A 23,865-nucleotide genomic window follows, 5' to 3' on the forward strand; every position below is an offset into this window, starting at 1 on the left:
TCCCCATGAAACAAGAACCCCCCAAAAGCTCAAAGAATGTATAGAAAATTCCTCCAATAGTTTATTTTTTTGTGTCATGGGCCTTGAACTCAGCGCTGTCCTTGAGCTTTGGTGCTCAAGGCTAGTGCTCAGCCTCTTTGAGTCACAACCCCACTTCCAGCTTTTTGGTGGTTCATTGAAGATAAGCATCTCATGGACTTGGACTACCCTAGCTGGCTTCAAACCATGATCCTCAGATCTCAGCCTCCTGAGTAGCTAGGATTACAGACATGAGCCAGCAGCGCCTGACTATTAGGCAGTCTCTTATGTCCAGCCCTGAGAGTGTCTGGCATGTGACTGTGGAGTTAACGATTAGCCCTGCGCTTGTCTGAATGACCTAGTCCGGCAGACTGCGGTCTCACCTGCAGAAGCCTCTACAGGTCTCAGCATGGCCCCTTTGCCCCTCAGAGCTGGGCTGCTGGTGCTGAGTCTTGTTCATTATGTTGGAAGCCAAATGACAGAACCCCAGAGTGGCTCTGGGGACCAGCCACTCCTCCGTGGAGGTGACAGACATGACTTTGCCGTCATGATCCCCATAGGAGATTCCGAGTGCTTCTGGCAGTTTGCCCACCAAAACGGCTATTTCTACTTCAGCTATGAGGTACGTGGCTTCCTCTGTTTATATATACTGCAGACTTTTCTTTCGTCCTTTGGAAAATGAGTCATGTGTTAGACCAAACCAAGCTGGTTGTCCCCACCTGGTAACTGTGTGGGTCCCAGTCATAGGCAGCTCACAGATTGGGTGAATTATCACCATCAGGAGACAAAGCATATGCTTAGCCCCTCAAACGGTGCTCTTCCTGTTAACTGTCCCCTTAGTGCCTGTGTGAGAATACAGGAGGAAGAATATGTTTTTTAAATGGTTAAGACAACATAGATGATAGTATGAGGTCAAGTGAACTTTAGTGATTGACCCAGATGTCAAAGACAGTGACTTTAGTGAATCAGGTTGGGGGCAAAACATCTGCTCTCGTTTTAGTGGCTAATTTGGGCCAGCTGGAGAACCTCTGGCTCAAGGTTTCTTCCTGCAGCAGATAATCCTGCAGCTTTCAGGAAGGTGAATTGTTGGAGTCACCAGTTTCTCACTTTTGACACTGCCCAAGAATGGTGAGCTTGATTAAACTTAAGCTGCTCTTTTTTTTTTTTTTTTTTTTTTTTTTGCCAGTACTGAGGTTTGAACTCAGGGCCTCGAGCGTCCTCTGCAACTTTCCTTTGTTCTTTATCTTAAAAACATGTGCACTTTCTAATTTTTTTTTTTTGGTCGGTTGTGGTGGGGGCTTGAACTCTGGGCCTGGGTGCTGCCCCTCAGCGCTTCAGCTCAAGGCAAGTGCTCTACTACTTGGGTCACAGTGCCACTTCTGATTTTCTGGTGTTTTATTGGAGCTAAGAGTTTCACGGACTTTCCTGCCCAGACTGGTTTTGAACCATGACCCTCAGATCTCAGCCTCCTGAGCAGCTAGGATTACAGGTGTGAGCTACTAGCACCCGGCTTACTTTCTAATTTTTTATAGACACAGTAATGAACCACTGTCGATCTGGTTCCACTCCACTAGAACTTTGAGTGAATTCATCAGAGGTTTTTTAATCTAAATTAATGTTAGAACAATAGCTACTAGTCAGCGTGCTGTAGCTAGAGCTTGTGAAGTTCCAGTTTAGAAACAAGCATTCTGTTGTGTCTGCAATGGGCATAGGGCTGTCAAGCAGAAAACACCACATCTGGGATGCCACCAGAGTTCAGCGACCAAGCCAGTCCAACCAATCACTCCACGGGTAGAATTGTACCTATCAAATGATCACATCAGCAGTGTGGGTCGAGACTGAAGGGCGGCTGAAGGGCATCCTGGGCAATTTTTTCTTTTTTAATTTATATTTTGTTGGTCCTGAGGTTTGAACTCTAGGTTTGGCCATTGTCCCTGAGCTCCTTTTGCTCAAGGCTAGCACTCTACCACTTGAGCTACAGCACCACTTCTGGCCTTTTCTGTGATTTAATTGGAGACAAGAGTCTCATAGACTTTCCTGCCTGGGCTGGCTTCGAACATCGATCCTCAGATCTCAGCCTCCAGAGTAGTTAGGAACCATCCATACTCATGCTGGGCTGCTGACTGAGGCCAATGACCATGGCGTGTCCGTCTTCTAATGTAGCTGGTTTCTTAGCCATGTAATGAGCCTTTTCTTCCTCCTGAATGGGATTTATTGGCAGGTTCAACGGACCCTCGGGATGTCACATAACCGCCATGTTACTGCGACGGCACACACCCCGCAGGGGTTTCTCATAGGCACCTCCATGGATGTTCGGGGCCAGATTAACTTCGCTACCCAAGAGACAGGTCTGTTCTCCCAAGGGCTACTATAATTCGCAGGCTCTGTGACTTAGGCAAGTGAAGTAAAAGGGAAAATTCAGCCTTCAACACTGAAACCGTGTCCTGAGATCAGAGATATCTGGGACATCAGCTGGCCACCCACTGGCAGTTTGGGGCCAGGGCCTCAAGGTGACCGTTCAAACTCCCAGGCCAACTTCTCCAGCTAGAACCTTCCTGCAGCCAGATCGAGGCCATCCCATGGGCAGCACGCCTGCTCTAACTGTCCTCTTTCCTAGCCAGGTGTTCTGGAGAAGTCCAGGCCATTGCTTTTCCTAGATAGTCCTTCAGTGGGCACGTGTGTTGTGTGTGTGTGTCAGTCGTGGGGCTTGAACTAGTGCTCAGGATAGCTTCCAGGCCCTGAGTTCAAGCTCCAGAACACACACACACACACACACACACACACACACACACACACGCATGCACGCACGCACGCATGCACGCGCGCTCAAGGTGGGAGGGAGGGGGGAGATTTTGACAGACCTGGGGCTTGAACTCAAGGCCTGGGGACTGTCCCTGAGCTTCATTTGCTCAAGGCTAGCGCTCTACCACTTGAGCCAGAGCACCACTTCTGGCTTTCTTTGTATGTATGTGGTTCTGAGGAATGGAACCCAGGGTTTCATGTATGCTAGGCAATACCACTGACCACCTTCCCAGCCAATTCCACTCATTTTTAACTTCAAAAACTGTCATAGCTTTATAATTCTACAAGCACATTCACTCCCAGCCTTCCAACACCACATACAGGGAGGCATGAGGACACTAGAGCCCTCTTCAAAATACTGTAAAAAGCCCCACACCACGGTCCAGCCTTGGCTATTTATTCAGGGCCAGAGCTTTACCACTTGAGCCATGCCTTGAGTTCCAAATACTTTGAATTTCAACTCAATCTGTTGAGTAGAATTCCCTTAACAAGTGTTGTAGGAGTTACATATGTGTGTGTAGTTAATGTTTCCTGCCCATCATGGAACACAAGATACTGATACTTTTTTTTTTTTTTTTTTTTTTGTCGGTCATGGGCTTGAACTGTGGGCCTGGGTGCTGCCCCTGCGCTCTTCAGCTCAAGGCGAGCACTCTACCACTTGAGCCTCAGTGCCACTTCCAGTTTTCTAGTGGTTTATTGGAGATAAGAATTCCTGCTCGGGCTGGCTTTGAACCACAGTTCTCAGATCTCAGCCTCCTAAGTAGCTAGGATTACAGGCGTGAGCCACCCGTGCCTGACTTAAAAAGATACTTATACTTATTAAAATGTAATTATTACTAATACTAAGCAAAAGAAGTTGGATGTCAAGTCAGCATCCTAAATCAAAGAGTGCTGTTGCTGGGGCACTGGTGGCTCACACCTGTAATCCTGGCTACTCAGGAGGCTGAGATCTGAGGATTGGGGTTTGAAGCCAGCCTGGGCAGGAAAGTCTGTGTGACTCTTTTTTTTTTTTGGTCAGTCATGAGGCCTGAACTCTGGGTCTGGGCTCTGCCCCTCAGCTCTTCAGCTCAAGGCTAGTGCTTTACCACATGACCCACAGTGCCACTTCTGACTTCTGGCTTTTTCTGCTTATGTGGTGCTGAGGAATCGAACTCAGGATCTCATGCATGCAAGGCAAGCACTCTACCACTGAGCCATCTTCCCAGCCCTCTGTGAGACTCTTATTTCCAATAAACCACTAGAAAACCAGAAGTGGCGTTGTGGCTCAAGCGGTAGAGGGCTTGCTCGTCTTGAGCTGAAGAGTGCAGGGACAGCATGTTGTAGCTTTTGTTTTTTTTTTTTTTTTTGTTGGTTGTGGGGCTTGAACTCTGGGCCTGGGCACTGTCCCTCAGCTCTTCAGCTCAAGGCAAGCGCTCTACCACTTGAGCCACAGCGCCACTTCTGGTTTTCTAGTGGTTTATTGTAGATAGGAGTCTCAGTCTTTCCTGCCCGGGCTGGCTTTGAACCTCGATCCTCAGATCTCAGCCTTCTGAGTAGCTAGGATTACAGGCGTGAGCCACTGGCACCCAGCTGTAGTGGTTATTTTATTTTGGTGCCCATATTGGGGCTTGTACTTGGGGCCTGGACACTGTCCCTTTCCCTTACTGTACCACTTTCTCACCTTGGCTGGCTTTGAACTGCCATCCTCAGATCCCAGACTCCTGAATAGCTAGGATTATAGGCAAGACCACTGGCATTTGGTTTTTTAGGGTGAATTAAAACTGAGGAAGAGCCAGGTACTGGTGGTTCACACCTGTAATCCTAACTAGTCAGGTGGCTGAGATATGAGGATCAGGGTTTGAAGCCAGCCCAGGCAGGAAAGTCTATCAGATTATCTTTTTTTTTTGTTTTTTTTTGTCACTTAAGCCATAGCGCCACTACCAGTTTTCTGGTGGTTGTTTGGAGATAAAAGTCTCATGAACTTTCTTGCCCCTGCTGGCTTGATCCTCAGATCCATGAGATTCTCTCCAACTAATCACAGAAAAAGCCAGAGTGGAACTGTAGCTCAAGTGGTAGAGCTCTAGTCTTGAACAAAAAGAGCTTAAGGACAGCACCCAGGCCCAGAGTTCAAGTCCCAAGACCAGCAAAACAAACAAAATCTCTAAAACAACCAAAACTGGGGAACAAATCATATATGGTAGCACATGCTTAAAATCTCAGTACCCAGGAGACCGAGGCAGGAAGATGACAAGACCAAGTCTGCTTGGGCTTTGTAGTGATGGTCTGTCTCCAAACAAATAAATAAAACAAACCTGGGGTCAGGTATGTCTAGGGGAGCTATAACACAAGGGTAAGAGATTATGCCTTAGTAATGATCTAGAAATTCCTGCAGGTTTCTATCAGCTTTGTGTCGGAAATGACCAAAATCACTTTGGTTCTGCACAAGTATACCTCAACTTCGGCATCTTTTATGAGGGGCCTGAGATGGACCACAAGCAGAATCAAAGGAAGCAACTCAACGATACTCTGGATGCAATTGAGGTAAAGTAGTGCTTTATGTTAAGAGGGACATTCACGGAGTGGATTAAATTAGGAGGAAAGCTGAAAAATGACACAATATCCACCAAGTGAAGCATCATGAATAGAAAGAAAAAGCAAGGGTATCTAAACTCTTTAATGCATTTTTGATTAGGAGCTCTTAAAATCCCTCATTTTATGGGGCTGGGAAGGTGACTCAGTGGTAGAGCGCTTGCCTTGCATGCCTGAGGCCCTGGGTTCGATTCCTCAGCACCACATAAGCAAAAAGAAAAAAGCCGGAAGTGGTGCTGTGGCTCAAGTGGTAGAGCGCTAGCCTTGAGTTGAAGAGCTGAGGGGCAGCACCCAGGCCGAGTTCAGGCCCCACGACTGGACCCCCCCAAAAAAAAGTCCCTCCTGTTTTATGCCAGGAGTTGGCAAACTACCGCTCATAGGCCAAATCTGGCCCACTGCTAGTTTTTATAAACCTGAGATACAATTACATACCTTATCATCTAAAGTGCACAACCCAAGGTGTACATTCCGATAGTATATTTAAAAGGTTATGCAGCAATTCCCAGCAGCTAACCCAGAATAAAGAAGCCTCATGTGATGTGCGGGGCTAGGCACGTGGCTCAAGTGAGTGATGAGTGCCTGCCTAGCAAGCCTGAGACCCAATTTCAATTCCCAGTACCAAGAGAAAGTGGGTAGGGGAGACGGGTACTGGCGGCTCACACCTGTGATCCTAGCTCTTCAGGAGCTGGAGATCCAGAGGATCACAGTTTGAGGCCAGATGGGAGAGAAGTATGTGAGAATCCATCCCCAAAATAACCAGCAAAAAGTAGGGCTGGGGACATAGCCCAAGTGGTATGTCCAAGCCATTCAGGAGGCTGAGACCTGGAGGATCATGGTCCCAAACCAACCTGGGGGGAGAGGGGGAGGAACAAAAAAACAAACAAACAAACTATAAGACTCCATCTCTAACCAACAAAATGCTAGGCCAAAGGTGTGGGTAAAATGTTGGAAGACCAGCTGTGTGGCTAAGTGTTTAGAGCGCTTGCCTTGCATGCATGAGGCCCTGGGTTCAATTCCTCAGCACCACATAAGCAGAAAAAGGCGGAAGTGTCACTGTGGCTCCAGTGGTAGAGCACTAGCTTTGAGCTGAAGAGCTGAGAGACAGTGCCCAGGTCCAACGACTGGCAAAAAAAAAAAAAAAAAAAAAGAGAAAAAGAGAAAGAATCCAGTCACCCACCAAAAAACCCAAATTATAAACTATTTCTCACTACAACATAAGTATCATTTACCAATAATTGTAGTAGAATTATGAAACTTAAAATCCCGAGTAAACTCCTTGACTTTCCAGATAATGTAGGTTAATGTGCCACACAACCAGGGCATAGAAGGGAGAGGGTGGTGGCAAGAAGACATTTATTTTATCATCTCCCCCACAGCAGAGTACAAGGAAGGTGCAGAACAATGTTTTTCACACATGGCGATTCTACAACTTTGCCCGGATGAGGAAAATGGCTGACTCTTTCCTTCTCCAATCAAACTACACCTATGTGAACAGGTGGTCCACAGTCCAGAGCCTTGTTATCATTCTTTCTGGGCTCCTGCAGCTGTATTTCTTGAAGCGTCTCTTCAATGTGTCATCAACTACTGACACAAAGCCTAGATGCTAAGCTAAGCTGACTTTTCTTCAGGGGTAACAAAGCTTGTTATTGGAGTAAAACAATTTAGTGCTTTTATCTATTGTGCTCATTAACAAAGGCAAAATGGCAATAAACCAGTAGAAAAGCTGAAGGTGCTGAGGTTACTATGGTTAAAGTATGTGATAAACACCATACAGTGGTCCTTAGCTTCTCTGAGATACCAAAAAACTATGGCAGAAAGAAGACTTGACAAAGATGGGACAAAGCTCAATTTGTTTATGGAAAAATAGGAGTTGGTAAGAGGGCCTTTTTACTTTGAAAAATGTTTAATTATAGATACATCTTTGGAATTAAAGATTAGTATATGCACTCAAGATTTTTAAAAAATAGAACACAGGTTGTTTCCTAGAAATAATCTGACAGTATGGGAAAGGACAACAGGAGCTAATCTCATTTCAGGGTCTCTGAGTACTTTGTTCAATCTACCAGGAAGTATGAAATCAGTGATTAAACACTTCAACCTAGGATTATCCCATCCAAGATACAAAACACCATGTAAAAAGCAAGGCAATATACTAATAGAAATATATATATGTAATATAAAAATAGCATTTATTTTAGACTGACCACATGCCCAGCACTGTGCTAGATGCTTTATAATCACCATTGCTGTTTCTAAAAAAATTAAAAAAATTAAGTGTTGATGACAAAAGTCAAGTTGTACATCTCTTTTTTGTTGTTGGGTTGTGGGGCTTGAACTCGGGGCCTGGTGCTGTCCCTGAGGTTTTGTGCTCAAGGCTAGTGCTCTACCACTTTGAGCCACAGCGCCACTTCTTGTTTTCTGGTGGTTAATTGGAGGTAAGAGTCTCGTGAACTTTCCTGCCCAGGCTGGCTTTGAACCATGATCCTAAGATCTCAGCCTCCAGGGCAGCTAGGATTACAGGTGTGAGCCACTGGTACCTGGCTCAAGTTGCACATTTTATAAACACATCAAGAGTGACTGATTTAAGACCACTAAGCTGGCAGGCAGAAATGGAGTTTTAATCCAAGCTTTTCTTCCATATACTTTCTATACAGTACTAACTATATAGGAAAATTATTTTAGCTAAATTTAATTTGTAGAGTGGCCTACTATTTTTATATGGCAATGTCTTCTCTTGCACGCTATTAATCACAACAAAGAAAATGAACAGTGCTATCACAGATAACAATAACTCCTCTTGTCCTGGTTCAACAATTTAGGACTTACTACTCAGAACAAGAAGGCTTGATTCAAGTATAGAATAAGAACATTCTATTTCATCAAAAATATAAAATCTGAAACCCCACTTTTTACTTTTGGATTTCTGAGTCAAGCTCAGGCTTGTTTTATATCTGATTGTCCACTTTTGAGCCCCTTCTGTAGAGTATGAATCCAGCCTGCACTTGTCGGTACTAGAAGATCAAAGTAAGAAGTCTCCACAGAAGTCAGTGTTGATAAAACCCAACAAGATGGAGGCATCTGCACAGACACTGGAAACAAAGCTAGGTCCTTCCACATAGCCTTAGTCCTTGGGATGACTTCACGTTAAGTCAACGTCTCTTCATGCCGCACATACTCCCCAATGTCCGCCTGATGAAATACCACAATTGCCATGGGGTCTACTTTCCTGCAGTCTTGTGTAGACTTGGCTGCTACCCCAAAACCCTGAGATTCAAAAAAAAGAGAAAGAAACACTAATTCACTTATTTACTAAGCCAATGCTGTGGGCTGGAAATTATAACATAGTTTTAACTCATGTTTATAAAGAAAGTATTTTGAACCATGCCACTAATGAAAAGAAATCCTATTTAAGAAAGTGCATGCTTATTTCTGGAGTTTAGACCAAAGTCTTACACTCCTCAGGTGCTCTACACTTAAACCCTACCCCCTTCTTTTTTTCCCATCGGTCGTGGGACTTGAACTCTGGGCTTGGGCACTGTCCCTGTACTCTTCAGCTCAACGTGAGTGCTTTACCACTTGAGCCTCAGTGCCACTTCCAGTTTTCTAGTGGTTTATTAGAGATAAGTGTCTCACAGACTATCCTGCCCAGGCTGGCTTTGAACCCAGATCTCAGCCTCCTGAGTAGCTAGGATTACAGGTGTGAGCCACTGGGGCCCAGCTCCTACCCCCTTCTTTATATTTAATTTACTTGCCAGTCCTGGGGCTTGAATTCAGGGCCTGGGTGCTGTCTCTCAGCTTCTTTTGCTCAAAGCTGGTATTCTACCACTAGAGCCACAGCCTATTTTCAGGGTGTGTGTGTGTGTGTGTGTGTGTGTGTGTGTGTGTGTGTGTGTGTGTGTGTGTGTGTGTGTGTGTGTGTGTGTGTGTGTGTGTGTGTGTGTGTGTGTGTGTGTGTGTGTGTGTGTGTGTGTGTGTGTGTGTGTGTGTGTGTGTGTGTGTGATTTATTGGCAATAAGAGTCTCACAGAAGCCGGGCGCTGGTGGCTCACGCCTATAATCCTAGCTACTCAGGAGGCTGAGATCTGAGGATCGCGGTTCAAAGCCAGCCCGGGCAGGAGAGACCGTGAGACTCCTATCTCCAATAAACCACCAGAAAACCAGAAGTGGCGCTGTAGCTCAAGTGGTAGAGCGCTCGCCTTGAGCTTTAGAGCTGAGGGACAGCGCCCAGGCCCAGAGTTCAAGTCCCACGACCGACCAAAAAAAAAAAAAAAAAAAAGTCTCACAGACTTTCTTGCCTGAGCTGGCTTCAAACTATGATCCTCAGATCTCAGCCTCCTGAGTAGCTAGGGTTACAGAGGTGAGCCACTGGTACCTGGCTTTATTTTTCCTAGATAAGGTTTCCCACTTCTGCTCAGGGCTGGTCTGAGAATTTCCTTTTTCTACCTATGCCTCCTGTGAGGATGGTATGAACCACCACAGCTGTCCATCTTTACAGTGCTGGGTTCTACCAGCACTGGTACGGCTACTGCTGGGAAATCAGAAACAAATCTGAAATCATGTCCTTTTAATTGTATTCTCTACTATTACAGATGTACAACAGTACTACATCATACCTGAGTGAACAAATATTGTGCACTGGCTTTATACATAGTAGCAACAGTGCTTTATGAGAGCTGTTTATGATTACATTGTTCTAGAATGTTTTCTTTCCAGATGATGACTGAATTTTACTGTATTCTGGTGTTTAAATGTGGGATGGTGAAATGTCTTTGTGATTTGATTATGTGGTACTGAGGAATCGAACCTAGGGCTTTATGCATGCTGGGTAAGTACTCTACCACTAAGCCACATTCCCAGCCCAATACTGGTCTTCTTAATACAATCATATATGTAGAATTTCAATTTTTGCAAAATTTAGTTGTACTATAAATTTGGAGAAAAAAAAAAAAGTATCCCATTTTAATGGGTTGAACTGGCATTGTACAGAAGTGAATAGCCATAATGGAACAGAAATGAAAAACCTAACCCTTTTCCAACCATACAGGGTAATGCTCTATATTAAATATTGGCAGACTTAGGTACATGTTTGGTTACAGAAACTAGAAGTCCTTTCTAGAAGTTCCCAACTCTACTCACCAAAGGGACATCTGCCATGGAGTACACCACCACTCCCTGGTACTGAGAAGTATTTTCAGTGATTCGACCCAAACCAGATTTCAACACGTGGTTTCCATACAGGAAGGACTGCTCTGCTCCGGGTTTTATCCACACTTTATACTGAAAGACCAGAATGAAAATCAAACAACAAAAAAGATGCTAGTGGTTAATTATCTCTCTGCAGGTAAATCAGCTGCTGATGTTGTGCCTGGAGACAGACATGAAAGGAGGGAGGATGAAAGGGAGAAGAGAAAGGTGTTCATTCCCTGAACACACTGCCATTAAGTTCTTCCCTCAATTCTACAAGCCATTTACCTTCCTGGACTTATTAACAGCTCTTTTTCTTCCTCTTCTTCTTCTTTTTTTTTTTTTGGTGTGAGTCCTGGGACTTGAAATTAGGGTTTGGATGCTGTCCCTTTCTGTTCAACACCAGTGCTCCACACACTTGAGCCACAGCTTCACTTGCTGATTTTTGGTGGTTAACTGGAGATGTCTTACAGATTTGCCTGTCTAAATGGCTTCAAACCATGATCCTCAGGTCTCAGCCTCCAGAATATCTTGGATTTACAGGTGTGAGCCATTGATGCCTGGCAGCCTTTTTTTCTTGCACTCTGATGCTGTCCTCATTCCAACTACTTATCTATTACTCTCCGGTATTGAACCGGGTCCGCACGTGTTGATTCTGTTGGGCTAATTACACCAGCAGCTGGGTGGGCACTCCAGTACCATCGCTCTAATCACGCCCATCTATGCTGCAAGCCCTACAGACATATCCGTCTGCGGGCAGTGACAGGAACCGCGTGGCCCGCTGTCCAATCAATCACCTGTGTTCTGATCTAGATGTGGCCTCATCCCCTGTGGCAAGATGTAGAGAAGTCACTCCACAGACCTTAGCATAGGGTGCAAGGAAATCCAGAGCTGTAATGTGCAGGCGGAACTTGTGGGTCTTCGTGAATTTTCCAAAGCAGGTCCCCAGCGACACCAGCTTGTCCCCAGAGATGTTGGCGGCCAGCTTCAGGATCTTCTCACTTCAAAGCACAAAGGAAGTCGCGGGTGAGGGGAGGCGGAGGGACCCGGCTCCCGGCCAGCCCCGCGCCCGGCCGGCTCCGGCTCACCTCACGTAGTACACTCGGTCGTTGTGCAGCCGGAAGCAGTAGGTACCATCGGGCCTGTCCACCAGCAGCTGCAGATTCTCCCCGATGCTGGGGGCAAAGACGGGACTGGAGGCTGCGCCCGAGGGGCCTCGCCCGCGCCCAGCCATGCACGCCCGCCCGACACCCGCCGCCTTGTCCCCCTCCCGCCATCCTACTATTTCGCGATCTTCTCGAACATCACCCGGGTCTCCTCTTCAGTCAAAGGCCGCATCTTGCCGCTGGGTCGGACCACCGGATCCTCGTGCCTCAGGAACCGGAAACGGAAGTCGACTGCCAGCTGCTCCCTGGCAACCCTACAGCCGGCCTCTCTATCCTCTTCCTAGTCGGTTTCTCATACGGCTGCCCCCTAGCGGGGAGGACCGCCGGCGGGTGTGCAACCATAGAGACCGGAAGTGGGTTCCTGTTACTTCCGTTCCTACGTGCGGAGCCGGCGCCCTCGCTGGTGTGGACGGGGAAGTCGCCGGGCCGCTTGGAAGATGGCGGCGGTGGAGACTGTCCCCACTTCAACTACGGCGTCAGCCCTTGGGGAGGTGGAGGATGAGGGTCTGCTGGCGTCGTTGTTCCGGGACCGCTTCCCCGAGGCCCAGTGGCGGGAGAGGCCCGACGTGGGCCGCTACCTCCGGGAGTTGAGCGGCTCGGGGCTGGAGCGGCTGCGGCGGGAGCCGGAGCGCCTGGCGGAGGAGCGGGCGCAGCTGCTGCAGCAGACGCGGGACTTGGCCTTCGCCAACTACAAGACCTTCATCCGCGGCGCTGAGTGTACCGAGCGCATCCATCGCCTCTTCGGCGACGTGGAAGAGGCGCTCGGCCGCCTGCTGGACCGCCTGCCCGGCTTCCAGCAGAGCTGCAGGTGGGCGGGCTGGCGCCCGGGCTCCTGACCCCACAGCTCACGCCCGCCGAGCGTCCGACCCTTTAGTAGCCCGTTGAAACACGGAAAAAAGTCAGCTTAACGTATATGCACGTTTCTGTGGCTATACACACATATGTATACACACACACTTATAATAGTTTGGATCGTCAGAAGTTAACTCCAAAACACCCATTGATAGAAATCTGTTGTCACATTGATCCAGATCTATCAAACCCCTTTTTACCGGGGTGATTTGGGTAAGTTCTTAGCCTCTGAGACTGAGTTTCTTCTTGGCTGGTAGCACTTAACCTTCTTTGGTGTGAGGATTAAATCCGATCAATCATCCGGCCCAGCTATTTTCCCAGTTAAGTGCTTGGTAACAAGCTCAGATTTGGGTGTACAGGAGTGAGGGAGCAACATTTTCCTTATTGGTTCTAGGAATTTTGTGAAGGAGGCCGAGGAGATCAGCTCCAATCGCCGGATGAACACCCTCACTTTGAACCGGCATACGGAAATCTTGGAAATCTTGGAGATTCCTCAGCTCATGGACACTTGTGTCCGGAACAGCTATTATGAAGAGGCTCTGGAGCTTGCCACATATGTACGTCGACTGGAAAGGAAATACTCCTCCATCCCCGTTATCCAGGTAGGCAGCATGCTATAGTTCTTATATCATTAATTCTGTGGTAGTGACCTTTTTTCTTTTTTCGTACTGGTCCTGGGGCTTGAACTCAGAGCCTGTGCATTGTCCCTCAGTTTTTGTGCCCAAACACTTGAGCCACAGCTCCACTTCCCGAACACTTGTGTATATGTATGTGCTTACTTGGAAACAAGTCTCAGTCTTTCCTGGTTGGTCTGGAGTTGAACCCTGATCCTCAGATCTCACTCTCCTGAATAGCTAGGATTACAGGCGTGAGCTGCTGGTGCCTAGTACTATCACTTGAGCCATATTTTCACTTTCTTTTTCTTTTTTTTTTTTTGGCGGTCATGGGGCTTGAACTCTGGGCTTGGGCGCTGACCCTGCACTCTTCAGCTCAAGGCAAGCACTCTCCCGCTTGAGCCACAGTGCCACTTCCAGTTTTCTAGTGGTTTATTGGAGATAAAAGTCTCACGGACTTTCCTGCCCGAGCTGGCTTTGAACCGTGATCCTCAGATCTCAGCCTCCTGAGTAGCTAGGATTACAGGCGTGAGCCACCTGCGCCGGGCCATCTTTTAACTTCTAGTGACTGAATTTTTTTTTTTTTTTTTTTTTTTTGGCCGGTTGTGGGGCTTGAACTCTGGGCCTGGACACTGTCCCTCTGCTCTTCAGCTCAAGGCAAGTGCTCTACCACTTGAGCCACAGCACCACTTCCTGTTCTCTGGTGGTTTATTGGAGATAAGAGTCTCATGGACTTTCCTGCCTGGGCTGGCTTTGAACCATGATCCTTAGCTCTCAGGCTCCTGAGTAGCTAGGATTATAGCCACTGGCGCCTGGCCAAAGACTGAGAAACCATTGCATGTTTCCCATCAGTTTCTGCCCAGGCAGGCTGGAACAGAAAACACACTCCATTCATTCATTTACCCATTCATTCATTCAATCATCTGTTCAAAGGTACAGTTTAGTCATGTTCTAGCACTAATCTAGGTGTTGAGGATACGGTGTAACCAAAGTAGCCAACCATGATTGTGGTGATGTGTACATTCTAACAGAAATCGTATAATTGATATTAAGTAAATAATATAACTTCAGATGATGATGTCTGAAGAAAGTAAACCAAGGTGGGTTGGGGCAGAGCTTAAGTGGTCAAGCACTTATCTGCAAGTGTGGGAATCTGAGTTTAAGCTCACTTACCAGTCAGTTAATAAACAGTGTAGAAGGAAAAGAGTAAGGTCAGTTACTTTAGGTAGAATATCAGGAAAAGCCTTTAAAACAGCATTTAAACTGAAACAAATGATGACAAGGGCTAGGGTGAGCAGAGTAGAAAGGCCAAATGGGATTTGGAGTGCTTAAGGGATCTGAAGCCAGTGTTGGTGGACTGTATTGAGAATTGGTACACGAAAGTGGAAAATCAGCAGGGCCTGGCGGCTACAGTGAATAGCTTGAATTTTATTGAATGCCATTGGAAGTCCTTGGAGAATTTTACACATTTCAGTTCATTTTGTTTGTTGAGGTTCTGGGGTTTCAACTCGGATCTCACATTGTTAGGTGGGCAATCTACCATATAAGCCATGCCCCCAGGCCATTTTCCAAGAAGTATCTTTATTTTTCCTTGTGGTTCTTTTTTTTTTTTTTTTTTTTTTTAGTCATGGGGCTTGAACTCTGGGCCTGGGCACTGTCCCTCAGCTCTTCAGCTCAAGGCAAGCGCTCTACCACTTGAGCTACAGCGCCACTTCCGGTTTTCTGGTGGTTTATTGGAGATAGGAGTCTCACGGTCTCTCCTGCCCGGGCTGGCTTTGAACTGCGATCCTCAGATCTCAGCCTCCTGAGTAGCTAGGATTACAGGCGTGAGCCACCAGCGCCCGGCCCTTGTGGTTCTCTTATGCCCTGTGTAGTTCATACTACAGGCACGTGCCATGATACCTATTTATTGAGATGGGGGTCTTATTAACTTTTCTCAGGCTGGCCTCAAGCTGATATCCTTCTGATCTCTGATTCCTGAGTGCCTGAGGTGTAGGCATGAATTAATGTACAGTTCACATGGAAGGCTTAGAGTGAGGGCGGTGGTACCAAGGCCAGCCTTATCTCCATGCAGAGGAAGCTGGACGTAGTAGTATGATCCCTGAGAACATGGAAGTCCATGGTAGGCAGATTGTGGCTCAGGTGCACTCTGGTGGGAAGAGAGAGCCCTCCGTCCTAAAAACCAATGAAAAACAGGCCTGGAGGCACAGATCAGCAGCATTAGCCAGCCCAGCAGACATTAGGCCCCAGTACTGTCTCCCTCCCCAAAAGTTAGCCAACCAGACTTTCAGATACCAGCTTTAGAAGTCCACTTTATGTGTGGAGAGAGCTGGGTGAATATCAGTCTCCAATGTTGAGGGTTACTGGGAAGGGCTCTGGAGACTCTTCGCCAGTGTGTTGTGACTCACTCGCTATATTGTCAGGGCATTGTGAATGAAGTGCGCCAGTCCATGCAGCTGATGCTGAGCCAGCTGAGCCAGCAACTGAGGACCAACATCCAGCTGCCTGCCTGCCTGCGTGTTATTGGCTACTTGAGGCGCATGGATGTCTTCACTGAGGCTGAGCTACGGGTGAAGTTTCTTCAGGCCCGAGATGCTTGGCTCCGCTCCATCCTGACTGCCATCCCAAATGATGATCCCTATTTCCATATCACTAAGACCATTGAGGCCTGCCGGGTGCATCTCTTTGATATCATCACCCAGTACCGGGCCATCTTCTCAGATGAAGACCCCCTGCTGCCACCTGCCATAGGTGAGCACACCGTGAATGAGGGCGCCATCTTCCATGGTTGGGTGCTGCAGAAAGTCTCCCAGTTCCTGCAGGTGCTGGAGGCTGACCTTCACCGTGGGATTGGTGGCCGCCTAGACTCTCTGCTGGGCCAGTGCATGTACTTCGGTTTGTCATTCAGCCGCGTGGGGGCTGATTTCCGGGGCCAGTTGGCTCCTGTCTTTCAGCGGGTGGCCATCACCACTTTTCAGAAAGCGATTCAAGAAGCGGTGGAGAAATTCCAGGATGAAATGAACTCCTACACACTCATCTCAGCCCCAGCCATACTGGGCAGCAGTAACATGCCTGCTGCCATTCCAGCCACTCAGCCAGGGACGCTGCAACCACCAATGGTGCTTTTAGACTTCCCGCCCCTTGCCTGTTTCCTCAACAACGTCCTGGTTGCCTTCAATGACCTGCGTCTCTGCTGCCCTGTGGCCCTCGCTCAGGATGTGACAAGGATCTTGGAGGACGCCCTTGCCAAGGTAAGGGCGTTCACTGTTTTTCTCTTATCCTAGACGTTTTTTGGTAGGAAGACGAGGGGCTAGACTTACTTATTAAAGCAGTCCCTATAACTGGTGCCTTAGTTGGAGAGGTTTAATGTTCTGTCAGATTTTTCTAGGTTATGGTTGAATATCCCCTTTATGGGGCCTAGAACAAGCTATGAAATGGCTCACCTGTGGTAACAAATCAGTAGTGTGTTTTCTGTTGCTTTGTTTATTTATTTATTGTCAGTCATGGGTCTTGAACTTTGGGCCCAAGCACTGTCCCTGAGCTCTTCAGCTCAGGCAGTGAGCACTCTACCACTTGAGCCACAGTGCCACTTTTCTGGTGGTTAATTGGAGATAAGAGTCTCATGGACTTTCCTGCCCGGGCTGGCTTTGAATGGGAATCCTCAAATCTTAGCCTCTTGAGTAGGTAGGATTACATGTGTGATCCACTGGTGCCCAGCCAGTTGCTTTATTTATTTATTGATTGATTTATATTTGGTCTGGTTGTGGGGCCTGAACTCTGGGCCTGGACGCTGTCCCTCAGCTCTTCAGCTCAAGGCTAGCGCTCTACCACTTGAGCCACAGCGCCACTTACGGCATTTTTCTTTTTTGCTTATGTGGTGGTGAGGAATCGAACCCAGGGCCTCATGCATGCAAGGCAAGCGCTCTACCACTGAGCCACCTTCCCAGCCCCAGTTGCTTTAGTTTTTAAAAACATTCTTTGAATTTAGGTTAAAACAACACATTTCTTTCTTGTTCTGTGCCAGTCCCAGGGCTTAAATATGGGGGCCCATGCTCTCACTCAGTTTTTTCTTTCTTTTTTTTCTGCCAGTCCTAGAGCTTGAACTCAGGGCCTGGGGTGCTGTCCTTGAACCTCTTTTGCTCAAGGCTAGCACTCTACCATTCGAGCCACAGTGCCACTTCCAGCTTTTTCTTATTCGTTTGTCATGGGACAACCATCTGGAAAATTAAACAGTTTACTTAAGATTTTAAGTTTCATGAAACTATTACACCTTATGCTGTAGTGAAAAATAGTTTATAGTACTAGTTTTTTGATGAGTGTTTGGCTTTTGTGGGGGGGGGGTGCTGGGTGCTGGTCCTGGGACTTGAACTCAGGGCCTGGGCCACTGACCCTGAGCTTTTTTGCTCAAGGCTAGTGCTCTACCACTTGAGCCACAGCTCCACTTCTAGTTTTTTTAGCATTTAATTGGAGATAAGAGTTATATTGATCTTTCTGCCTGGGCTGGCTTCGAACTGCAATCCTCAGATCTCAGCCTCCTGGGTAGCTAGGATCACAGGTATGAGCTACTAGTATCTGGCTTACTTAGCTGTTTCTGTTCACAGCTGACACTCTTGTCATTTATACTTCCAGCTCCAAAACAGCACATTTCTTATTGCCATTTTTGTGAATTAGTCGCTCAGGTGCAACCTCTGTGGATCTTGTGCTCAGGAGATCACAGGTTGTGTTCAGGGTGTCAGCCAGCCTTCGCTGTCAGCTGGAGCTCAGCACTCCCTTGCAACTCATTCTGGTTGGCAGGTTCATTCTGTGCTACAGTAGAAATCGCAAAACTATGACCCTTAGCTCCTAGAAACTAGCCCTTCCAGAGGCAGCTCCCAACCTTTTTTTTTTTTTTTTTTTTTGGTGTCAGTCGTGGGGCTTGAACTCTGGGCTTGGGTACTGTCCCTGCACTCTTCAGCTCAAGGTGAGCGCTTTACCGCTTGAGCCACAGTGCCACTGATAATTTATTGGAGATAAGAGTCTCACGGATTTTTCTGCCCAGGCTGGCTTTGAACCGAGATCCTCAGATCTAAGCCTCCTGAGTAGCTAGTATTACAGGTGTGAGCCACTGATGCCCGACTCTCCCAACCTTCTTGACCTCCAAGGCCAGCAGGAGAGTATCTTCCCTGCTTCAGTCTCATATACCCCATTTCTTTTTTTTTTTTTGTCGGTCGTGGGGCTTGAACTCTGGGCCTGGGCGCTGTCCCTCAGCTCTTCAGCTCAAGGCGAGCGCTCTACCACTTGAGCTACAGCGCCACTTCCGGTTTTCTGGTGGTTTATTGGAGATAGGAGTCTCACGGTCTCTCCTGCCCGGGCTGGCTTTGAACCGAGATCCTCAGATCTCAGCCTCCTGAGTAGCTAGGATTACAGGCGTGAGCCACCAGCGCCCGGCTCATATACCCCATTTCAAAAGGTTCAACTAAGCCAGACCCATCCAGGAGGATCTCCCCCATGACTAATTCAAAGTGAAGGCCTTGCCAGGTGCCGGTGGCTCATGCCTGTAATCCTAGCTTGAGTAGCTAGGAGGCTGAGATCTGAGGATCGCTGTTCAAAGCCAGCCCTCACAGGAAAGTCCATGTGACTCTTATCTCCAATAAACCACTCGAAAACCGGGAGTGTCTCTGTGGCTTAAGTGGTAGAGTACACGCCTTGAGCTGAAGAGCTGAGGGACAGCACCCAAGCCCAGAGTTCAAGCCCCACAACCAAAAAAAAGTGAATGCCTTCCTTTTCTTGGACCCACACAGTCCTGCCAGCGTGATGATGATAAGACTCTTGTATCTCCATCATTCCATGACTTCTTCCACCGGAGCTGGAAAGTGTGCCGGTAACGAGTGAGACATAAATAATTATCATCAGGGGCTGAGAAGGTGGCTCAGTGGTAGAGCGCTTGCCTTGCATGCCTGAGGCCCTGGGTTCGATTCCTCAGCACCACATAAGCAAAAAGAAAAAAGCCGGAAGTGGCGCTGTGGCTCAAGTGGTAGAGTGCTAGCCTTGAGCTGAAGAGCTGAGGGACAGCGCCCAGGCCCAGAGTCCAGGCCCCATGACTGGACCCAAAAAAAAAAAAAATAATTATCATCAGTGATATGATAGAGATAACGTCTGAGGTTGAGCAACACAGAAATATACTGCTCAGTCGTGACTTCCTTCATGAAAACTGGAGGGCTTCGTATCTGTGCTCTGTTGCACACTGCTAGTATTGTTGGTGCCCTTGTCTCATAGGTAACCAAAATAATCCTGGCCTTCCATCGTGCAGAGGAGGCCGCCTTCAGCAGCGGGGAGCAGGAGCTCTTTGTCCAGTTCTGCACTGTCTTCCTGGAAGACCTGGCTCCTTATGTAAATCGCTGCCTTCAGGTCCTTTTCCCGCCGGCTCAGATAGCACAGACTTTAGGTAAGAGAAAAAACAAGAGGAGTTTTAAAACTGCCTATTTGTATATATGTTTTTAAGCAAATGTACCAAGGTGTATGATCATTACCAGCATCCAATTTTAGAACATTCCTGTCACCCCAAACGATCTCTCATTCCCTCAACTGCAGGCTTAGCCACTGGCTAACTCCCTTGGGTTGTTTTAGCTCTGCCTTTTCTGGACACATTACAGAAAGGGAATCATATCCCGGTTTTGTTGAAGAATCCAGTCACATAGGACTGTGTGATTCCTTTATTTGTTTGTTTGTTTGTTTGTTTTGGGTCCGGTCATGGGGCCTGAACTCTGGGCCTGGGCGCTGTCCCTTAGCTCTTCAGCTCAAGGCTAGCGCTGTACCACTTGAGCCACAGCGCCACTTTCGGCTTTTTTCTTTTTTGCTTATGTGGTGCTGAGGAATCGAACCCAGGGCCTCAAGCATGGAAGGCAAGCGCTCTACCACTGAGCCACCTTCCCAGCCCTGTGTGATTCCTTTATATGAAATAGCCAGAGGAGCAGTCTTAAGCAATTTCTCCGAATTGCCTCCTCTTCCTTTGTAGAGCTGCGGAGGTGGAGGAGGCGCCACAGCTCCCCAAAAGGCAGGGGTGAGGACACCACTGCGCTTGGCCATGCCTTCCCTTGGCTCTCAGGAAGCTGGGCCCTACTGAGCTGCTCCCGGCTCTGGCTCCTCACACCCTCCCCGGAGCTACTTCTCTTTACTTTTCTGCTGCTTCTCAGTAGTATCGCTTCTTTATCACAGAAGTGGTTTTGACTAGAGTGAAATATATAATTGTGTCTTTCTGTCCCGTGTTTTTCTTCCCCTGTGACCTTGGCACTAGATTGTATTAATGATTTTTTTTTCCATTTTGCTTTTCTACCATCTGATTAGGCATTCCCCCCAGCCAGCTCTCCAAGTATGGCAACCTTGGGCGTGTCAACATCAGCGTCATCCAGGAGCCTCTGGCCTTTATCCTGCCTAAGAGAGAGCCGGACTTCTCTTTAGATGACCAGGAGCTGGTGCCCGAGCTCCCGGCTCCAGCCCCGCAGCAGCCTGCTACTCCTGCTCGGGAGGAGAGCCTGGCAGCCGCCCCTGCCGCCCACCCTGAGTGCGGGCCCTCGGAGGGGCAGCCCGGGGACAAAGAGCCCAGGGCGCCACCCAGCGAGGGGCCCTAGCCACCGCGGCCGCTTCCTCCAGGCCTGGTGGGGGGGGGGCCGGGGACGCCCGCCCGGGGGCTCCGCGGTGCCGGTGAGAGATAATAAAGAGCCCAGCTGTCCGCTCTCTGCCGCTGTCGCCTGTGTGCGGCCCTCGCGCCTGCGCCTGCGCCTGCGCCGTCCGGAAGGGGCTCGGGAACTACGCTTCCCGGCGTCCTCTGCGCCCGCGGCGCGCGGCCACCGGAAGAGTCCGGGCGGCGGGGCTGCGGGCTGGCGGGCGCCATGGGCCGGTTGTGGGGCGGGCTGCTGCTGCTGCGGCTGCGGCTGCGGGGCGGCGCGGGGCCGGCCTCAGCGGGCCGGGGGCCGGCGCGGGCGTGCAGCTCCGCGGCTGCGGCCGCCGGCCCCGAGGGCCCCGCGCGCCCTCGCTCCTACTGGAAGTACGTGCGGCGGCTGGTGCGCGGCGCGCCGCAGCCGCCGTACGAGCACGTGTGCCAGGTCGGGGACCCGGCGCTGCGGGCCGTGGCGGCCCCGGTGGAGCCGGCGCAGCTGGCGGGGCCCGAGCTGCAGCGGCTGGTGCAGCGGCTGGTGCAGGTGATGCGGCGCCGGCGCTGCGTGGGGCTGAGCGCCCCGCAGCTCGGGGTGCCGCTGCAGGTGCTGGCGCTGGAGCTCCCCGAGGCGCTGGTCCGCGCCTGCGCCCCGCGCCTGCGCGAGCGCCGCCAGATGGAGCCCTTCCCGCTGCGCGTGCTGGTGAACCCCAGCCTGCGCGTGCTGGACAGCCGCCTGGTCAGCTTCCCCGAGGGCTGCGAGAGCCTCCCGGGCTTCCTGGCCTGCGTGCCGCGCTTCCAGGCCGTGCAGATCTCAGGTGCGCCTGGCGGGAGCCGGTCCTGCCGCTGGCCGGTGGGGGCGGCGGCCTGGAGCCCGGCCCGGACCGTGCAGGCCCGGGAGTCAGGGAGCGAGGGATCGGGCCGACGGGCTGGCGGGAGGAGGCTCCTGATGGGGCGGCCCGAGCGGGTTGAGCGGCCCTGCCCTGCTCCCACGTGGAAGCCAGCTTTGCCCAGGGTAGTGTAGGGTGATTGTGTGTTGCTGAGCCATCCCACGTTTCGTGTGTGGGGGGCTGCAGCCCTCCCTCTCTTCCCCTCTCTTACCCCTCTTTCTCTCCCCTCCCCTCCTAGCAAGGCAGCTCTTGCTAGGCTTTTTTGCTTATAGCTGGCGGGCCAGTCCAGGTGTTTTTAATTGGCTAATTGGGGGTCAAATTCTCGGACTTTGTTTCAAACAAGGTTCCTCAGGGCTCGCCTACCGAATATAGCTAGGATTGCAGGTATGAGCCATGGACTGATTTTGGTTTGGCTTTGTTTTGAAAGTCTTTTGGTCCGAGAGGGTCGGAAGGTTGGTAGTGTCCCTTTAGGAAGCAACGCTTGAGAAGTTAGAGCAGGGTTCAGAAAGGAAGCACCTTAGCAAAAGAACGCCCTATCTGGTCCTGTGCTGATTCCAGTATTCGAATTAGCGGAGTTGGGAGCCGCTCTGAATACGCGGCGCTGGGCACTGTTGAGGCTTCTCTCCTGGGAGGTTCAGGGACTGCTGCCCACATGTGCCCTCTGGTGTTCCTTGTGGCTAGGGCCGGGCACAGGGACAGGAGGAGCCTGATGCAGGTCCTGTCCTCAGCCAGCCTGTCACTTCCTTTGCAGGACTGGATCCCAGAGGAGAGCAGGTGGTGTGGTCTGCAAGTGGGTGGACAGCCCGAATCATCCAGCATGAGATGGACCACTTGCAAGGTTGCCTGTTCATTGACAAAATGGACAGCAGGACCTTTACAAATGTCCACTGGATGGAGGTGAATGACTGAAGTGTGTGTGGTGAGCCGAGGATCTGGGAAGATGACGCAGACCTGTCAGCTTGAGCTCTACCCATCTCACGTGGCTTCATCTCGGAGTTGGCTCCAATCTGACAGCAAATAGAGGACTGCACATAGGTGCGGAGAGGAATTGGAGGGAATTGGTAGCAAGGTTTGCCTGGAAATCAGCTTTGGATAAAATAATACTAACTTAAGAAATGAACAACCCTTTGAAGGAGTGGACTCTGTCATATGGAGAGAAGTTAATAGTAATTCTTAGTAGAAACAATTTCGTAAGACTTATATCATCTACCCAAAGCCAAGATGTGATAATAATGTAGTCCCCAAATACCTGAAAGCTGTGTCTAGAAAGGCAGGTAAGGCTACTGGACCACTTCCCTGAGTTCTTTTCACAGAGGGCTGTGTGTGACTCACAGGATCCTGGGTTTGCTTGATGTCGGTTGTGGAAGTAAAACATGGGACAGTGGTCCCAGTTCAAGGATGTGTTTAGTAACTGTACGAATGTAAATACCCACACACTTGGACAGCTTCACATACAGTGTGAAGGGAAGATGGAGGGAAGATTTTGTGCTGAGAGGGACACCTGGGCATCTCTTGGCTCATGCTTTGGGTGGAGGCCATGGAGGGAGCTGTGGACAGAGTGGTGACTGACAGGAGGCAGAGCCCCTTTCTCCCACCATTAGATAGAAATAGCAGAACTGGTGCTTGCTGGTCATAGCACTTGTTTTGAAGAGAAATCATGCTCACCAGTGCTTGTCTCTAAGAAGCTAGCAGAGGTGAGGGAACCATAGAGTAACTGAAGATGTATTACCTTTTTATTTTTGCCAGTCCTGGGGCTTAAACTCAGGGCCTGGGAGCTGTGTCTGAGCTGCTTTCCCCAGCACTCTACCGCTTGAGCCACAGCGCCACTTCAGCTTTTTCTGTTTATGTGGTACTGAGGAATAAAACCCAGGGCTTCATGCATGCTAGGCAAGCACTCTACTACTAGTGTACATTCCCAGCCCCGCTTGTAAGGCAAAATCCTCTCAAAAGTGCTCAAGTGCAGAAAGCCCAGTAAATTGTTTCGTGAATGTGTTTGTTTTTTTAAGAGGGTCCTGCCTAACCCGGGCTAGCCTTGAATTCAAGGTTCTTCTGCCTCAGCCGGGTGTTAGGGTTACAGACGTAGGTCCCCACCGTGGCTGGTCAAGAATATGTGGTTTAAACACCAGGCAAACCCCATTTTCC

The 23,865-nt window shown here is 49.3% G+C and overlaps 3 protein-coding genes across 6 annotated transcripts; 2 read left to right on the forward strand and 1 right to left on the reverse strand.

The window, feature by feature from the left end:
- The first annotated feature begins 237 nt into the window (after positions 1-237).
- On the forward strand, positions 238-7,000 carry Tmed6 (transmembrane p24 trafficking protein 6). The gene is made up of 4 exons (XM_070004701.1): positions 238-640; positions 2,240-2,366; positions 5,192-5,340; positions 6,765-7,000. The coding sequence occupies exons 1-4, from the start codon at positions 428-430 to the stop codon at positions 6,993-6,995; spliced, it is 720 nt and encodes a 239-aa protein (XP_069860802.1). The 5' UTR covers positions 238-427; the 3' UTR covers positions 6,996-7,000.
- On the reverse strand, positions 6,725-11,947 carry Nip7 (nucleolar pre-rRNA processing protein NIP7). Its single transcript, XM_070004702.1, has 5 exons — positions 11,854-11,947; positions 11,660-11,746; positions 11,434-11,572; positions 10,524-10,664; positions 6,725-8,652 (listed from the first exon to the last, which is right to left on the reverse strand). Exons 1-5 carry the CDS (start codon positions 11,907-11,909, stop codon positions 8,533-8,535), a joined length of 543 nt encoding a protein of 180 aa, XP_069860803.1. The 5' UTR covers positions 11,910-11,947; the 3' UTR covers positions 6,725-8,532.
- Positions 11,948-12,124: 177 nt separating this feature from the next.
- Positions 12,125-23,674, forward strand: LOC138815361 (conserved oligomeric Golgi complex subunit 8). Of its 4 annotated transcripts, XM_070004704.1 has the most exons (6): positions 12,125-12,545; positions 12,984-13,191; positions 15,627-16,454; positions 19,459-19,627; positions 20,527-20,712; positions 22,475-23,672. In XM_070004704.1, the coding sequence occupies exons 1-6, from the start codon at positions 12,175-12,177 to the stop codon at positions 22,630-22,632; spliced, it is 1,920 nt and encodes a 639-aa protein (XP_069860805.1). In that variant the 5' UTR covers positions 12,125-12,174; the 3' UTR covers positions 22,633-23,672. The 4 variants fall into 4 exon arrangements, 3 of the variants coding, with proteins under 3 accessions (XP_069860805.1, XP_069860804.1, XP_069860806.1); XR_011368303.1 differs by lacking the exon at positions 22,475-23,672 and having other exon boundaries at positions 19,493-19,627; positions 20,527-20,614; XM_070004703.1 differs by lacking the exon at positions 22,475-23,672 and having other exon boundaries at positions 20,527-20,901.
- Positions 23,675-23,865: the final 191 nt, after the last annotated feature.

The sequence above is a fragment of the Dipodomys merriami genome, unplaced genomic scaffold, assembly GCF_024711535.1.
Source record: "Dipodomys merriami isolate MVZ:Mamm:240054 unplaced genomic scaffold, mDipMer1.0.p SCAF_64, whole genome shotgun sequence".
In the NCBI taxonomy this organism is placed as follows: Eukaryota; Metazoa; Chordata; class Mammalia; order Rodentia; family Heteromyidae; genus Dipodomys; species Dipodomys merriami.

Coding starts and splice junctions, on each gene's coding strand:
- Tmed6 (XM_070004701.1), top strand. CDS start 428: ATGGCCCCTTTGCCCCTCAGAGCTGGGCTGCTGGTGCTGAGTCTTGTT. Junction 2,367..5,191: donor CTTCGCTACCCAAGAGACAG/GTCTGTTCTCCC, acceptor AAATTCCTGCAG/GTTTCTATCAGCTTTGTGTC. Junction 5,341..6,764: donor ATACTCTGGATGCAATTGAG/GTAAAGTAGTGC, acceptor TCTCCCCCACAG/CAGAGTACAAGGAAGGTGCA.
- Nip7 (XM_070004702.1), bottom strand. CDS start 11,909: ATGCGGCCTTTGACTGAAGAGGAGACCCGGGTGATGTTCGAGAAGATC. Junction 11,747..11,853: donor TTCGAGAAGATCGCGAAATA/GTAGGATGGCGG, acceptor CTTTGCCCCCAG/CATCGGGGAGAATCTGCAGC. Junction 10,665..11,433: donor TCCTTGCACCCTATGCTAAG/GTCTGTGGAGTG, acceptor CTGGTCTTTCAG/TATAAAGTGTGGATAAAACC.
- LOC138815361 (XM_070004704.1), top strand. CDS start 12,175: ATGGCGGCGGTGGAGACTGTCCCCACTTCAACTACGGCGTCAGCCCTT. Junction 12,546..12,983: donor GGCTTCCAGCAGAGCTGCAG/GTGGGCGGGCTG, acceptor TATTGGTTCTAG/GAATTTTGTGAAGGAGGCCG. Junction 13,192..15,626: donor CCTCCATCCCCGTTATCCAG/GTAGGCAGCATG, acceptor CTATATTGTCAG/GGCATTGTGAATGAAGTGCG.